Source organism: Heterodontus francisci, chromosome 14, assembly GCF_036365525.1.
Source record: "Heterodontus francisci isolate sHetFra1 chromosome 14, sHetFra1.hap1, whole genome shotgun sequence".
In the NCBI taxonomy this organism is placed as follows: domain Eukaryota; kingdom Metazoa; phylum Chordata; class Chondrichthyes; order Heterodontiformes; family Heterodontidae; genus Heterodontus; species Heterodontus francisci.
The window spans coordinates 91096017-91113949 of NC_090384.1; the positions used below are offsets into that span (position 1 = coordinate 91096017).

The window sequence follows — 17933 nt, forward strand, 5'->3', positions numbered from 1 at the left end:
GGGTTTGGAAGGTGCTGTCGAAGGAGCCTTGGTGAGTTGCTGCACTGCATCGTGTAGATGGTAAATATTACTGCCACTGCGGGTTGGTGGTGAAGGGAGTGAATGTTGAAGGTGGTAGATGGGGTGCCAATCATGCAGGCTGCTTAGTCCTGAATGGCAACGAGCTTCTTGGAGCTGCACCCATCCAGGCAAGTGAAAAGTATTCCATTATACTCCTGCCTTATAGATGGTGGACAGGCATTGGGGAGTCAGGAGCTGAGTCACTCGCTGCAGAATTCCTAGCCTCTGACCTGCTCTTGTAGCCATATAATTTATATGGCTGGTCCAGTTCAGTTTCTTGTCAATGATAGCGACCAGGATGTTGATAGTACTCAACAAAGGTAATGTCTTTGAACATCAAGTAAAGATGGTTAGATTCTCTCTTGTTTAAGATCGTCATTGCCTGGCACTTGTGTGGCGCAAATGTTACTTGCCACTTATCAACCCAAGCCTGGATATTGTCCAGGTCTTGCTGCATCTGGACACGGGTTGCTTCAGTATCTGATTCGTCACAAATGGTGAACATTGCACAATCAGCAGCAAACATCTCCATTTCTGACCTTATGATGAAGAGGCGGCCATTGATAAAGCAGCTGAAGATGGTTTGGACTGCAACACTACCCCGAGGAACACCCTGGAACTGAGATGATTGATCTCCAAGAACCACAACCATCTTACTTTGTGCTAGGTATGACTCCAACCAGAGGAATGTTTTCCCCCCGACTCCCATTGACTCAAGTTTTGCTAGGGCTCCTTGATTCCATACTCGGTTGGATGCTGCCTTGATGGCAAGGGCAGTCACTCTCACCTCACCTCTGGCGTTCAGCTCTTTTGTCCATGTCTGGACAAGCTGTAATGAGGTCAGGAACTGAGTGGCCCTGGTGGAACCCAACCCGAGTGCCACTGAGAGGGTTATTGCTGAGCAAGTGCCACTTGATAACACTGTTGGCAACCCCTTCCACCAATTTACTGATGATCGAGAGTAGACTGAAAGGGTGGTAATTGGCCAGGTTGGATTTATCCTTTTTGTGTACAGGACATACCTGGGCAATTTTCCACATTGTCAGGTAGATGCCAGTGTTGTAGCTGTACTGGAACAGTTTGGTTAGGGATACGACTATGTCCAGAGCACAAATCTTCAGTACTATTGCTGGAATGTTGTCAGGGCCCATAGCCTTTGCAGTGTCCAGTGTCTTCAGCCATTTCCTGATATCACATGCAATCTGCAACGAGTGATTCACCTCCAAAGCCTGTCCGCTGTCTGCTATTCTCAAGTCAGGAATGTAATGGAATACTCTCCACTTGCCTGGACAATTGCAGTTCCAACACTCAAGAAGTCCGACACTATCCAGGAAAAAGCTGACCACTTGATTATTTAAGATGTGGATGGGTGCCATTGACTCCACATACACGATGCACTGCTGCAACTCTCCGAGGATTTTTTGACTATCACCCAAACCCGTGACCTCTGCCACCCAAAAAGATAAGGGCAGCAGATGCATGGGGACACCACCATCATCCAGACTTGACAATATATTTCCATTTCTTCAGTCTTGCTGGGTCAAAAGCCTGGAACTCCCTCTTGAACAGCACTGTGGGAGCATCTTCATCATAGAGTGCAGTAGTTCAAGATTACAGTTCACCACCACCAACTCAAGGGCAATCAATGATGAGCAATAAATGCTGACATTAAGAGTGACACCCTCATTATGAATATACTTTTTTTTTGGTACAAATACAATCAGAGTGCAGTTTCTTAAAGAGAATTCATGGATTTGTGAAATAAAGTCTTCGTAACATAAAATAATTTCATCATAAATAAATGTTCTTTTTCACGCCCAAATCAAATAATAGTCGTCACATGACCTACAGGTACTATTATTAGTTTATAACATTTGAATGTAACTTTCAAGCTGGATGTGCTGCTGCCACCCTGTGTCTGCTCTTGGCCTGGCATGTTAAATTATTATACAAATATGTGCAACTGTGCTAATGCTACACTGCTCTGTGAATGTTGTGTTGAGAATATATACCTCTGCCATATTAAATGAGCAAACCATTTCTCTTTTGTAATTGTTTTCAAATTTAAATATGTCCCTACCAGAATCAAGAGTTGTCCTATTTCAACACTTTACTTATGGGAAATCTATTAAGTCAAGCTATCAATGAAATGATATTTCTGCTTGCTACTGCCTTTGAGGGCATGAGTAAGGTGGAAAGAAAATTGGAAGGAAAAATAGTATCTATATGCTTGTTATCTTAAGCATAAGTGTCTGCATATCAGCAACCTTGCACTATCCCAAACTACTATTAGATGTCCACCCAATCATGCCCTCTTCTTTCCTGGTCTTTGCAGTTTCTGCCTCCACTCATTTATTTGGTCCTTGAAGCCCACAATGGTCAGTCAGTTTCTCCACAACCTCCAGCATACTGTTCGCGCCTTAGTTTCATTCTTGTCCAAAAGCACTATATTACTGCTACTCTTCTGCTTGCATGGTTATTCAGTGCACCTAAAGGTTCATCTTTTGTCCACTCCCCTCTTTGAGAAAATTGCTAAACAAATACATGCAAAGGTGAAAGTTCCTTTAGTTCACTGTCTGAAACAAACTAATCTAATAATTAATATTGAGCTCAAAAACTCATTGTTTGCACATCATGTTGGGTATAAGCTCTGGGGATAGGCTGGCTATATTTTTATTTAGTGAGAGGCGCACTGCCAGTGTGCATCTCCATCAGTTACTTCAGTGATGACGCAGCAACACGGGAATATGAATCAAGGCTTTTATAGTGCACAGATCAGGAAAAGACCGGTTTTCCCTTGGCTGTTAAAAGTTATATAGAATCATAGAATAGTACAGCACAGAAGGACATGTGTCCCATCAAGTCTGTGCCAGCTCTTTCAAAGAGCAATCCAATTAGTCCCAGTCCCTCACTCTTTCCCCATTTCCCTGCAACTTTTTCTCCATTTATCCTGTTCCCTTTTGATGGCTACTACTGAGTTTGTCGCCATTCCAAATCCTAACCATTCACTGTATAAAAAAAAACTTTTCCTCATGTCGACTCCAGTTCTTTTGCCAATTACCATAAAACTGTGTCCTCCGGTTATCTACCCTTCAGCCATTGGAAACAGCTTTTTCTTTTTTTAAAAAAAAACTTGACCTAACCTCTTCATAGTTTAAAACATCGTTATCGAATCTCTTCCCAGACCAGAGAACCTTGATTTGTTCTCCTTAGAGCAGAGAAGACGATCAACATAACTGCATTCCTTTATCCCTGGTATCATTCTATTAAATCTCTTCTATATCCTCTCCAAAACCTCCACATCTTTCCTAAAGTGTGGTGCCCAGAATTGGACAAAATGCTCCAGCTGAGGCCAAGCTAGCACTTTATATAGGTTTAGCATAACTTCCTTCAACATTTTTGATTGCATTGCATCAAAATTCTCAGTCTGGGGCTGGGTTCACTGTTTTGGACAAGTGCTGTAACTACTACAAGCTGTTCTAAAATAAAAGCAAAATACTGCAGATGCTGGAAATCTGAAATAAAAACAAGAAATGCTGGAACCACTCAGCAGGTCTGGCAGCATCTGTGAAAAGAGAAGCAGAGTTAACGTTACAGGTCAGTGACCCTTCATCTAATAGGGGCTAAAATGTCTTGGACTCTGCTTTATGTTTTAGGCAGAGATACTGTGATAAGGATACTATGACAATAAATGTCTACAACCAGGGTGGAAGTTGGTTAGGGGGCCAAATTCCTGCACTGTCTTGGATGCCTTAACAAGTGCATTTTGTTGTCTGCAGGAAGATATTTTTGGCAGAAATTGATGGTTGGCAACAAAGCGCTGAAAATAAACAAGCAGCTGAGTCATATCAGTAGAAGTTCACAAAGGTTTTGAACAGCAACATAAAATTATCTGATGAAAGCTGTATAAAGCATTGCAGACTTATACACTGTAAAGTCCTAAACTAGATTTGGGTACTGCCTGTGCGGAGTTTGCAAGTTCTCCCTGTGACTGCGTGGGTTTCCTCCCACATGCCAAAGACATGTGGGTTGATAGGTAAATTGGCCATTGTAAAAAAGTATTGCCCCTAGTGTAGGTAGGAGAATTGTAGGGATGTGAGGGGGAAAATGGGATTAATGTAGGATTGGTATAACTGGGTGGTTGATGGTCGGTGCGGACCCGGTGGGCCGAAAGGCCTGTTTCAGTGCTGTATCTCTCTGTGCCTCTAGATCATTGGTCTTGCAACATGCAATTTTTCTCCATTTCCCCCACAAGCGTCCCTCCTCAGTCAATTGAACTGTCAAGTCCAGGATTTGGAGATATTCTTTGATCAAGCAGCCAAAAGCCAAAATTGGGTGTTGCATGAATAGCTCACATCATTTAGATGGTTTGGCTTAGAGTGGCAAAACATCATAAAGGTAGCTCAGTGGCAGATGGCAGTCAACACAGATTTGAACCCTTATTTGATACCCCAACATCACAACAAGGTAACCAATTAGCGTTCGTTTTTGTTTTAAAACATTAGTACTAAAGGGCTACAATCTGTAAAAATCAAAAAAACTTAATATTTAAGTTTGCAATTTTTTATTTCTATACTATGAATTATGGAACATTAAGATTGTCTACATTAACCTAGTTCTGGATCATTTTATTCATTATAAATTATTGACAAAACCATTCTTAAAAGTTTTAAGGAACACTTAGTGCTTTAAAAGCTTGAAAGTTCATAAAGTCAGTTTTGCAGCATCTCAAAAGTATAATGCCATTACAGCCCTGAAGATGATTTCTAATAAATATAGACATAAAATCATTGAGTGCAGCATTTGCATCCTTGAAGTGCAGCCACTCACAAAGCAGTTGGTCTAGACTGTATTAAGTCTTTGCAGACAGCAATTATATTTTGATCATTAATAAATATATGATGAGTCATCCTGATTACACCGATTAGACTCAGCTTTTGCATGGCCAACAGATATTTATCTGTAATTTAAAGTAAGGTGCTCAGTGTAATTAGCAAACACCGCTTTTAGGATGGATTCTATTCCAGACATTTGCTTTCATCTGATGTCTTCAATCATGAAAAATGAGTCTGACATCCTGCAAAATCTCTAACCTCCTCCAGCCCTACAACGCTCCACATTTCCTCAATTCTGGTTTCTTGAGCATTCCCAATAGTGGTCGAGCCTTCAGTTGACTGGGCCCTAAGATCTGGAATTCCCTCCCTAAATCTCTCTACCTTTCTCTCCTGATTTACGACATTCCTTAAAACCAGTTTTGACCCAAGTTTTTGGTCACCTGCCATAAAATCCTATGTGGCTCAGCATCAAATTTTGTCTGACAATGTTCCCAAGAAGTGCTCTGGGATGTTCTACGATGTGTGTGTATGTGTATACACATATGTATTTACCATATCAATGCTGTTGATCATAGAAGCACAAGTATTTCACAACATTACCTGTAGTTCTAGATCTGTATTTATAATAAAAATGCAAATTTTTCTAGCAAAACAAATCTCAAATGATTAATAAAATGGTAAATACCATATATCTTGGCTTCAAGTAGCTTGCTGTATTTTGTACCTCTCCTGTAAAAGGTTATTTCCTTTGTTGACGAAAATAAATTACCTTTAGAACTGGTAACCCAAATACTTAAGTTATCAAAGCCAATCTGACAACACTTAGCTCACATTCTATGTTTGAACATATGATAGAAGGAGCAGAGAGGGTCTCAAGCAAATTTAAGAGTGGTAGTTACCTTGAAGTTGGTCACATTAAGCATAGGCAACTACAATTAAAAACAAGTCTTTGTTAAACAAATTAATAGATGGTAGGGAACAACAGCTGTAAATCTAACTCTACTATATAAATACCTGCAAATTTTCAAATGGGTTTGTTTATCAGGGTTGCCAACACTCCAGGATTACCCTGGAATCTTGAAATTAAAGACTTATCTGGTGGATATTGCTATTAGCAAGTCAGGAGAAAATGAGAACATTAAAAGTGTTTTTTGATTTTCTTTGAAAAGTTTAGTTTGTCATATATTAGTTTGTTATATACAAGTTTGTTGTTAAAAAAAATTCCAAAATTGGGAAAAAAGCAGTTTGACTGAACAGGATGAGTGGAGACGAGAGATCATGTGAAGAAACCTCCAGAAATATGTCCAACCAGAGTTGGCAGCCTGAATCACAGATAAAGCTGAACAAGCTTTGAAATTAGAGCAGTCATTTTGTCCCCAGCAAGAAATTACAAACATTGTAAAATGAACAGTTAAAAAAAGTATACGTTTGTAATAATTTAAAGTATCAATTTGATTTTAACAATATTTCATAAATGTGTGAATTTGACCAATGTTTTATCACCAAATATATCCCATTCAGCTTAGTAATGACTCAAACATTTAAAAGTATTACAATTCAAGGTACTGAAATCACATATCACCTGAGATGCTCTAGAATTCTACAATAGGAAATAGATTTGCCTGTTTTTATTGTCCACCACAAAACAAAAACTTTCTAAACATCAATCCATTATTAAACAATTACAATTTTCACATTTCTCATACAAACTGAAACTCGTTTGCTCTTGGTTGCTCAAAGCCCATGCTGTACTGTCGAGTCCAGTCCATTTGATTTGGCTTAAACAGACCAAAGCAGCGGCACTGGAAGAAGTCCACCAGATTCTGGCAACAGCCATGACTGTAATTAATGAACAACATTTAAGAATCTGGTGCTGTTTTATTTCTTGCATGAACTATACCATTGCAAATATGTCATCACTTCCCTAACCCCCATGGCTCAGCTGAGGTGATATTGCATCGACCTGGCATCCAGCTTGTTCATAAAATGCTTTTCTATTTCGTAGTATCTTATTCTAGCATTTGCAGTGTACATAGTGCTGCACTGATAGCGACTACTCTGCTGCATCTATAAAATCTCATTCCCTGATGTACAATATACCTTTTGCTGTCTTTTATTTTGGCCAATATGATTGTACATTCCTTTGTCTTTATTGTATGACGATAAAAACTGCTGACCAGATATAACATATAAATGTTGGATCACTAACTATGCTCAGGACCCTTAGAATTCTGTCAGTTCAGGGGCAGCTTTGGCAGATTGTGTGGCAGCTCTAGCAATTTTCTGAGCCACATTACTAAGTGGTCTAAACATAAAGGTCAACAGCACAATTATTTTTCTTTTTAAGATTTTACAGCAAAAGTGGAAGCACTTGGAACTATAAATTTACAACTAAGGGGCATGAGCTGTGACACAGAAGGAACACCTGGACAATCAGCCAGTCATCCTCCAGCAGCAGTCAGGCGAGAGTGGGCAACTATCCACCAGAAGTCATCCAGTTAGCAATAACTAGCCAGAAATGGCAGGAGGCCAAGCTGGTCGACACAGGAGAGCTGGTAATTGAGCTCGTCAGCTTGGCTCAATTGCTGGCACTCTTACCTCCAATCAGAAGCAGGTTAACACTCCATTCTCATACCTGAGCACATAATGGAGGCAAATACTTCAGTGCAATACTGAGGGAATGTGCAATAGCTAAAGATACTAATCTTTGGATGAGATGGTAAACAGGTGGATGCTATATATCCTGTGACACTATTCAGGTATTAGCAGGACACCCTCCAGCTGTCCTTTAAGCTTTTTGGGATATTTGAGAGAATTGCTAAGATGCCTTAGAAATGCAGGTTCATTTTCTAGTTAACAGGGAAGTGCCATGTCAGTAAACTAAGAGTGGTTGCTTCTCCCTGCCCGATAGTAGCACAGGGCACTCTGCCTACGCTGCTGCACTGTAATGAGGCTAGAAAGGAATGGAATTGATTTATTCCAGCTACAATCCTTACGACATCTGCTGTAAAATACTTACTTGAATGGGTTTTGCTGAAGTCCAAGAAAACGACCAGAGTGTGCACGTTTGATCAGACTGATCCTTTCATTGGTTGTTAGACCCAAGTACAAAATCTAGGGGAGAAGAATACATCTTTTAGTCTTAAACATTTTTGCATTTGGCTCTGCCTTTTTAAAAGCCTATTTAATCAAAATGATGATTGAGCTGTTTAATTGAATAATTGGAATATCATAGGTTTGTATGACAGCACCTGATAATTGGAATTTCCAATTGAATTACATTGCTTTTGTGTGCACAGCTCTTTAATGATGGTGCACCATGAAGTGGTATTACATGGGATCAAATCCTAAATGCCCTACAGAGTGATCCTAATCTTGGCTCTGCACCTTCAGGGGAGTTGCCAACCAAAGAACAGGTACGTTTTCACATTCCAGCACCTGAAAGACCTGAATCCTGTAGTCCTGCTCCCTTGGCCCATGCATGGCAGAGAGCCGGGACACAGGTTACATTGGACTGAGAGAGAGAAAAAAATAATTTTTTTTTGAAGCACGTCAATAAAAATTACAAACATATTTCTACTGTTCTTCTTGCCCCAATCTCTCCAATCCCTGAAGAGAAAATCTGGAGACTGGAATGGACTTGATGGGCCAAATGACCTCCTTCTGTGTTGGAATGGCTCCATTCTTTTCTTTTGGGCCTCCTTATCTCGAGAGACAATGGATACGCGCCTGGAGGTGGTCAATGGTTTGTGGAGCAGCGCCTGGAGTGGCTATAAAGGCCAATTCTGGAGTGACAGGCTCTTCCACAGGTGCTGCAGAGAAATTTGTTTGCTGGGGCTGTTGCACAGTTGGCTCTCCCCTTGCGCCTCTGTCTTTTTTCCTGCCAACTACTAAGTCTCTTCGACTCGCCACAATTTAGCCCTGTCTTTATGGCTGCCCGCCAGCTCTGGCGAATGCTGGCAACTGACTCCCACGACTTGTGATCAATGTCACACGATTTCATGTCGCGTTTGCAGACGTCTTTATAGCGGAGACATGGACGGCCGGTGGGTCTGATACCTGTGGCGAGCTCGCTGTACAATGTGTCTTTGGGGATCCTGCCATCTTCCATGCGGCTCACATGGCCAAGCCATCTCAAGCGCCGCTGACTCAGTAATGTGTATAAGCTGGGGGTGTTGGCCGCTTCAAGGACTTCTGTGTTGGAGATATAGTCCTGCCACCTGATGCCAAGTATTCTCCGAAGGCAGCGAAGATGGAATGAATTGAGACGTCGCTCTTGGCTGGCATACGTTGTCCAGGCCTCGCTGCCATAGAGCAAGGTACTGAGGACACAGGCCTGATACACTCGGACTTTTGTGTTCCGTGTCAGTGCGCCATTTTCCCACACTCTCTTGGCCAGTCTGGACATAGCAGTGGAAGCCTTACCCATACGCTTGTTGATTTCTGCATCTACAGACAGGTTACTGGTGATAGTTGAGCCTAGGTAGGTGAACTCTTGAACCACTTCCAGAGCATGGTCGCCAATATTGATGGATGGAGCATTTCTGACGTCCTGCCCCATGATGTTCGTTTTCTTGAGGCTGATGGTTAGGCCAAATTCATTGCAGGCAGACGCAAACCTATCGATGAGACTCTGCAGGCACTCTTCAGTGTGAAATGTTAAAGCAGCATCGTCAGCAAAGAGGAGTTCTCTGATGAGGACTTTCCGTACTTTGGACTTCGCTCTTAGACGGGCAAGGTTGAACAACCTGCCCCCTGATCTTGTGTGGAGGAAAATTCCTTCTTCAGAGGATTTGAACGCATGTGAAAGCAGCAGGGAGAAGAAAATCCCAAAAAGTGTGGGTGCGAGAACACAGCCCTGTTTCACACCACTCAGGATAGGAAAGGGCTCTGATGAGGAGCCACCATGTTGAATTGTGCCTTTCATATTGTCATGGAATGAGGTGATGATACTTAGTAGCTTTGGTGGACATCCAATCTTTTCTAGTAGTCTGAAGAGACCACGTCTGCTGACGAGGTCAAAGGCTTTGGTGAGATCAATGAAAGCAATGTAGAGGGGCATCTGTTGTTCACGGCATTTCTCCTGTATCTGACTAAGGGAGAACAGCATGTCAACGGTCGATCTCTCTGCACGAAAGCCACACTGTGCCTCAGGGTAGACGCGCTCGGCCAGCTTCTGGAGCCTGTTCAGAGCGACTCGAGCAAAGACTTTCCCCACTATGCTGAGCAGGGAGATTCCACGGTAGTTGTTGCAGTCACCGCAGTCACCTTTGTTTTTATAGAGGGTGATGATGTTGGATCGCGCATGTCCTGGGGTACTGCTCCCTCGTCCCAGCACAGGCATAGCAGTTCATGTAGTGCTGAGAGTATAGCAGGCTTGGCACTCTTGATTATTTCAGGGGTAATGCTGTCCTTCCCAGGGGCTTTTCCGCTGGCTAGGGAATCAATGGCATCACTGAGTTCCGATTTGGTTGGCTGTATGTCCAGCTCATCCATGACTGGTAGAGGCTGGGCTGCATTGAGGGCAGTCTCAGTGACAGCATTCTCCCTGGAGTACAGTTCTAGGTAGTGCTCAACCCAGCGGTCCATCTGTTTGCGTTGGCCAGTGGTTATGTCCCCCGATTTAGATTTGAGGGGGGCGATCTTCTTGATGGTTGGCCCAAGAGCTCTCTTCATGCCATCATACATTCCTCTGATGTTTCCGGTGTCTGAGGCCACCTGAATATGACTGCATAGGTGTTGCCAGTAGTCGTTTGCGCAATGCCTAGCTGTTCTTTGTGCAGTGCTTCTGGCTGCTTTAAGTGCTGCGGATGTTAAATCGCTGGGGGCTTTCTTGTAGTTCAACAGTGCAATGCGCTTAGCGGCTATGACAGGTTCCAGCTCTTCATTATGAGATTGAAACCAGTCTGCATTTCTCTTCGCACTTTTGCCGTAGGTGGTCAAAGCTGACTCATAGATGGCGTCTCTGATGTGGGCCCTCTTGGTCTCAGCATCCCCTGTGGGAGTGTTTTGAAGGGCTGTTACAAGTGAATTTAGAAATTTTTGTAACAGCTGTGGGTGAGAAATTCTGCTCGTGTTGATGCGCGGGTGGCCCTTCTGCTTGGAATGATGCAACTTCTTTGGTCTGAGTCTAACCTAGCTGCACACCAGGGAGTGGTCGGTGTCGCAGTCCGCACTGTGGAAGCTGCGTGTGATTTGAACACTGTTTAAGGCGGCTCGCCTTGTGACAATGAGGTCTAGCTGGTGCCACGTCGTTCACGTCGTTGGCACCAGCTAGACCTCATTGTCACAATGGCTCCATTACCTTGGACTATATTCAAGATTTAGATTTTAATTCACACATGGATAACCCGTTTGGCTGGAATTTTAATATCGGTCTTTAGATTTGCAAATCAAGGATACCTCCACAAATGGGGTGTAAAAGATCAATTTGGGGGGGGTGGACAAAATATCTTAATGGTTATTAAAATGTGATAAGTAAATTCATATTTTCATTTTTAGCTCCAGGAACAACGCACTTAGCTCATGATTGGAAGAGAAAAGTGTGGCTGACATTCTATTGATTTTCCGACTTGATAAACAAAGTAATGATCAAAAATAGAAAAAAAAAGTATCTGAAGCCACTGAAGTGTGATGGCAGGCAAATAAATTGATATTTTTGTTTACAGCTCAATGAACTTGGCTAATGACTGGAGGAGAGACAATTAGAGAAAATAAAAACCAACAGTAATGGACTCTTAATTGCAGTGACCTCAAAGAATGTAACCGCCTCTCAATATAAAATAAATGTGGGATATTTACCTTCACAAGAAATCCTAGACAAGTATGTGAAGGGTACTGAAGAATGCAATTCCAAATTTTTTTTGTTTGTTTGTGGGATTGGGCTGTCACTGACTAGGCCAGCATTTATTGCCCTTGAACGGAGTGGCTTGCTAGGCCATTTCAGAGGAGATTTAAGAGTCAACTACATTGTTGAGAGTCTGGAGTCACATGTAGGCCTGATCAAGCAGATTTCCTTCCCTAAAGGACATTGGTGAACCAGATGAGTTTTTACAACAATAGACAATGGTTTCATGGTCGTCATTAGACTAGCATTTAATTCCAGATTTATTAATTGAATTCAAATTTCACCAGCTGCCATGGTGGGATTCAGACACATGCCCTCAGAGCATTAGCCTGGGCTCTGGATTACTAATCCAGTGACATTACCACTGCACCACTGCCTCCCCAAACAGAATGTGCTCATTAATAAACACAGCCTGAAGGGACTGGCAACTGTCAAATTTTCCCCAGCACGAGTTGTTATTTTGCCAAATACTTTGGGCCATTTGGATTTGCCCATCCTTGAAGATTTAATGATGGAATGTATGTTTTCATAACACTGAAATACCCTATTACCTACAAGCGTCAATTAGTCAATCCTTTGAACAAATAATTTACTAAACTAGATTTACTGTCGTAATGAAGCATAACAGGCTAAATTGCTAATAATTAAAAATATATATTTTATCTGTATAAAAATATTATAACTTGGGAATTGAAGGGGAACAATTCATTTGATTGCAGTGCTACAACTCTTAAAAATCAAAAAATGTTACATTGTATTACTTTCATAAATATATGAATAAACATATGCACATAAATATATAAATGTTTCATCGAATGATATTTGGTGAAGGGCTAACTCTGGGCAACATTTCAGTGTTAGATTATCATCGCATTTTCTGCACCATAAAAGAGGACAAGTTATTGTACCTTCATGTTGCACAAATTAAATTCCATAACTAATTCTGATACAGTGCTACAATTTTTACCTGATAGAGCTGGTTTAATAAGAGGAAAGTCACCCATGAAGAATGGAACACCACAAGTAGAAAAACCCAAACTACCCATGGAGAACATGAAATAATTTGGATCAGAAATGTCCATAGCCCATCCTTTTCATAGCTAGTCGTACAATGCAAGGACCAGTCTACAAGAGGAAAACAATACATGATTATTTCCTGAATGCTTGCACAAGTATACCCAAAATGCCTTGACATTGTAATCCAATTTTAATTACAAGCTGACTGGACTTGATCTTCATTATCTGGCGTAGTTCAGAATTTAACTTTTTTTTTCCTATGAGGACTAGTAATTAAGATCTCATAACAAAGTCAGATAACATATGAATAGTTAGCATTCTCAAAGAAAATTGCTGCTGGCAAAATCTAAATAAAGATGCTGTATAAAATTTGAAACCATACATTGCGGCACTTTAGCATGGCATGCTAGAATATCCATGCAGAATATAACAGGTTCAATCTCCTAATGTGAACCATTGTATAGGTACTAGTCATTCACTGTTAAGTGAGTTGTCTTTAAGCCAATGTTAGACGTCAATTAGGCTACCACCAAAGGCTCGCTGAGCAACTGTTTCCTCCGGCTGGGGCGTCTAGAACTTGGGGTCACAGTCTCAGGATAAAGGGTCAGCCATTTAGGACTAAGATGAGGAGAAATTTCTTCCGTTGGCAGTTGTGAATCTTTGGAATTCCCTACTCGAGAGCTGTGGCTGCTCAATCATTGAGTACATTCAAAACTGAGATCAATAAGATTCTCGGACCACCAAGGGAATTAAGGGTTATGAGGATAGGGCGGGAAAATAAAGTTGATGTAGAAGTTCAGCCATGATCTTATTGAATGTGTTACGACTGAGGTGAGAGGAGTGCACTGTCTTTTCTAGTTCTATTTCTGCAAAGGTCACAGCATATAATTAATTGTTTATCCAGTTACCGATGCGGTCAATCATATGCTCTACTCGTTATCCCAGAATAAACTACACCAGCCAGGTTTCTTTTATAATAAACTAATAATTTTGCTTATTAAACAAGACTTATCCAGTAACGAAGCAAAGCACTAACACACAGATTGAAATATGAAAGTTCCCTATTAAAATGACCCATACACCGACTCTCACATACACTGAAAAAAATACAGAAATTCTCTCTGCAGAGGTCTGTTACAAGAAAAAGACAGAAAAATACTTTGGCCAAATACTTGCTAATTCTTCAAGAAAAAAAAGATATGGAAGGATATCAGTTGTCCCTTTTGGTCTGGCATCCGGGTATATGGTGACGGGTCACTGGGATCTTTTCTGGAGCAGTTCTTTTCAGGTGGCGTCAAGAATTAGTCTGGCAGGCTTTTTTCAGGAGAAATGTGGCATCAGGGGTTTCAGCCAGCACACACTCGAATTGCAGGGTTTTTCCAAAGACAGGTGGAAAGAGGAGCTGACACACTGGACTTCTCCGGGTCTCAGAGAGGTGCAGGAAAGATGAGCTTAGGGTGTCTTTTTCCTTGGTAGGCAGAGCACCAACTGTCTTCAAAACAATTCACACCTCAACTGAACTGTAAACAATCCAAACTCCAAGCAGAAAGTCAACCTCCTGACCTCCATAAAAACCTGAACATGTGGCTTCTCTGTAAACATCTCCCCTTAGTCCAAGGTTCCGGTTGTTTATTTATCTTAAGGCCGGTGATCTCCAGTAGAGGTTACTTTTAGCACTCCTTGATTCTTCCAGTAGGTGTTTTCAGTCAAGTATCCTTTCAATGACCCCAGTAAAAAAAAGTGTCTAGCATTTCTTCAGGCTTCCAAATGAATTCATTTTCACAATTTAAATGAGTCCTTAAAAACATTTTAAAAAAAAATAGTAGAACAGGCTTGAGGGATTGTTTGGCCCACTCTTGGTCCTATTTGTGTTCTGTTCCTACTCTCGGATAATCATTATCTAAATCCCCCAATTAGATCAATTTAATTTAATTATTGTCAAATATCAGATTTATATGCATCAACTGATAAATAAATTAATCTTGAAGTTAAATCAAATTGCCAATTGGCTATTTAGAAGAAATCATTAAATAACTGCAGTGAAACAATGCCATGATTTCACAATATTAAGTAGACATCTTTTTTCCTGAAGGGAGAAAGAAAGTAAATGAAAAAGCACTAACTCTAAACATATTAAAAGGAGGTTAAGAAAACTCTTAGTAACTTAGTGAAAAAGTCTTAGTAACAGGTACCCTCTCTGATTTTATAATCAGCCTTATCCATGCACTGAGAAACAAACATCAAATCAGTCCTAGTGGTCAAGGGATTTAATTAAAGAGCTGATGCCAGTCAGACAAGACACAAAATGGCTGGTGGAGGAATAGAAATGTGCTCATCTTTAGTGGAATTGAGGCACATTACTGAATTAGAATAGAGTCACCTGACTGCGATAAGCTGACAGTGTGACTGCAATGGTTCCATTTGCTAGTTTGATGATAACAAAATTAGTCTTAAACAATTCAAGTCATCCAAATATTAGTCTCCTGTGAAAGTATATGACAAATAGCACATTGCACGGGAATATAATTCAATAATGTTTTAAACCAGCAGCCACGCTGTTAAATGACAAAAGGAAAGGACCCTTGAAGAAAGTCACTTACATACAATGATTCCATAGCTCATCCAGGCAACTACTGTAAACAGGAAAAACAGGAAGCCAACAAAGTACCGTTGATTCCATGCACCTGTTTAAAAAAAGTGACATAGGAAATCAAAATGTGTGATTTTGATATTAATTCCAGGTAGACTGCTACCCTTTGAGACCTTGGGTAAATATTTCGTAGCAACAATTACGGCACATATTTTTTTCTCTTTCTACAACTTTTAATAAGTGCACAGATATTTATTTATAAATATTAAACGCTGTAAAACATTTGCTCCAGAATGGCAAAACCTCAATATTGAACATATCGCTGCTGGAATCAAAAGAAACTGCTTCACATTCCAAAGCGGATTATAAAACCTCCTCTTTAAATCAGTACTTGAGTGAAAAAAAAACTTAGTGACTGGTGAAAAAGAGCACTGGGTCTCAAAGACAAAGGTCACAAGTCCAACAATACTTTTAAGTAATATTCAAACTTGGTCAGTTTCACTGGAAGAATTGAGATAGATCGTGGCTAGGCAGCTGGACAGAACAGTACTTGTGCTGTAATATGAGTCAGCAGGTAGAGTTCTACTCTAAAGGAGCACATTACCATTTTAAGACCATCTTGGACTCCTGAGCCAAGCATGGTGAGAAAGCACAACAAATAATCATATAAATTCTGAAAGATGGAAAACTGATTTCTGGTTCAAGAAACATTTTAGTCAGAAATAAGAACATAGAACGTATAAAATTTCAAATTTATATTACCCAATTTCTTTCATAATTTAATCTATTTTTAAAATTACCAATATCACAATCAATCCAAAGGACAGATCTACATCTCCAAGACACTGGCCAATCTCTGTTGAGTTGTGTAGGAAACGTTAGAGTGGGTTCTCTCCTAGATTTGTGCTGATCAACAATACAGCAGCACTGGCGATATATAAAGCTTCTGTACTGCCGATCACCCGACCTGCCCGACTGCAGATTTTGTAACGAGAGTGAGATGGCGGTGCAGAATGAGGAAAAAAAAGATTAATAACCCCAATATTCATAATTAGATATTACCATATAAACCAGACTATATGCAACTTTTGTTCTCCTGTGTTACTTATGGTGAAACATGGTGCCTTAGGGTAGATGATGAAAGAAGATCTTTACTGACAGAAATAGCTTGCCTAATATGCATTCTAGATTATATATAAGCACCACTGGATTAAAAAAACTGTAACTGAGCAAAATATTAGTAGGAGCGACAACAGATTAGTGAAGGCTGTTCTGCGGCTCTCATGTAGAAGGAACAAGACTTAGTAGAAAATCAAAAGCAAATTGATTGGCCTCAATATAGTTATTAAAGTGCAAACAAAACAGTTTTATGGAAACATCGCAGCTTACAATTCATAGAAAGGGTTCGTGCACTTAAAATTTACTCAGACATCGAGTGAAAATTGCATCACCGCATCATTAGCCTCTTTCTGAAAGTTGATAGAAGAGTTTTAACAAACTATTTCCAAAATTGATTGTCATTTAGAAGCCTAATTAGTTTGTGCACGATAGCCACCTACAGAATCTTCTGGCAAAACTAGACTCACCAATACAACTTGCAATCCATAGACAGTGGTGATCATACTTGGCTACACAACAGTCGCAAACGGCACAGTGTTTGGATCGGAGGGGTTTGCGGATCTGAAAATCAACAGCCTTTCTTAGTATAAGCAACCTATTTTTAGATCTTTTGATAGCTATCCTAAAATGGTTTCAAGGGAAAGAGAGGTAATAGCTCGTAACTACAACAAAGCAATACAATCACATACAAACCCGCAACCTCTACCAACTAGAAGGACAAGGGCAGCAAATGCATGGGAACACCACCATCTGCAAGTTCCCGTCCAAGTCACACACCATCCTGACTTGGAACTATATCGCCGTTCCTCCACTGTTGCTGGGTCAAAATCCTGGAACTCCCTTCCTAACAGCACTGTGGGTGTACCTACCCCACATGGACTGCAGCGGTTCAAGAAGGCAGCTCACCACCACCTTCTCAAGGCCAATTAGGGATGGGCAATAAATGCTGGCCTGGCCAGCGATGCCCACATCCCAAGAACAAATTTTTTAAAAATATGGCTCGAAAGAATCAGACATTAGAAACAGTTACTGCAGGTGCAATTTGATAACAATGGACTTACTGACGAACATAGTATTGACATAACTTTATCACTATTTTGAAGATTTGAATGATCATTTTAAACGTGATGCTGTAGGCTTACTTCCTCTGTGGATGAGGTAGAATGTGCAGTAATTGTGGCTGGTTATTTCATTGAGGAAAATCATACCTACAGATGACAGAACCACAGATGGATATGGTTGGCCTGGGAAAATTACACTTTTATAAAACTACAAAACCATTAACCATTGTTCCCACCTGAAGTACTTGTTAATAATCATCCACATCATCATCAGTCCACTGAGCCTAGCTCATGAAACACTGACACTTTAGTTGACCACAGGTGGTTTCTTTAGGAGGAGGGTACCTTGTATTCTTTCGAGTCCACTTAATGGATAGATAGCTTAGTAGCCAGTAGCTGATTCC

At 40.7% G+C, this 17933-nt stretch overlaps 1 protein-coding gene across 1 annotated transcript in view; it reads right to left on the reverse strand.

Moving 5' to 3' along the window:
• Positions 1 to 6490: 6490 nt before the first annotated feature.
• LOC137377150 (palmitoyltransferase ZDHHC13-like) overlaps positions 6491 to 17933 on the reverse strand; it is a 57866-nt gene continuing 46423 nt past the window's right edge. The window contains exons 13-17 of the mRNA XM_068046526.1: positions 16936 to 17029; positions 15360 to 15443; positions 12710 to 12867; positions 7915 to 8009; positions 6491 to 6734 (exon numbers count right to left, since the gene is read on the reverse strand). Of these exons, the coding sequence (XP_067902627.1) occupies positions 6596 to 6734; positions 7915 to 8009; positions 12710 to 12867; positions 15360 to 15443; positions 16936 to 17029 (570 nt within the window). The 3' untranslated portion in view covers positions 6491 to 6595. The remainder of the gene's footprint in view (positions 6735 to 7914; positions 8010 to 12709; positions 12868 to 15359; positions 15444 to 16935; positions 17030 to 17933) is intronic.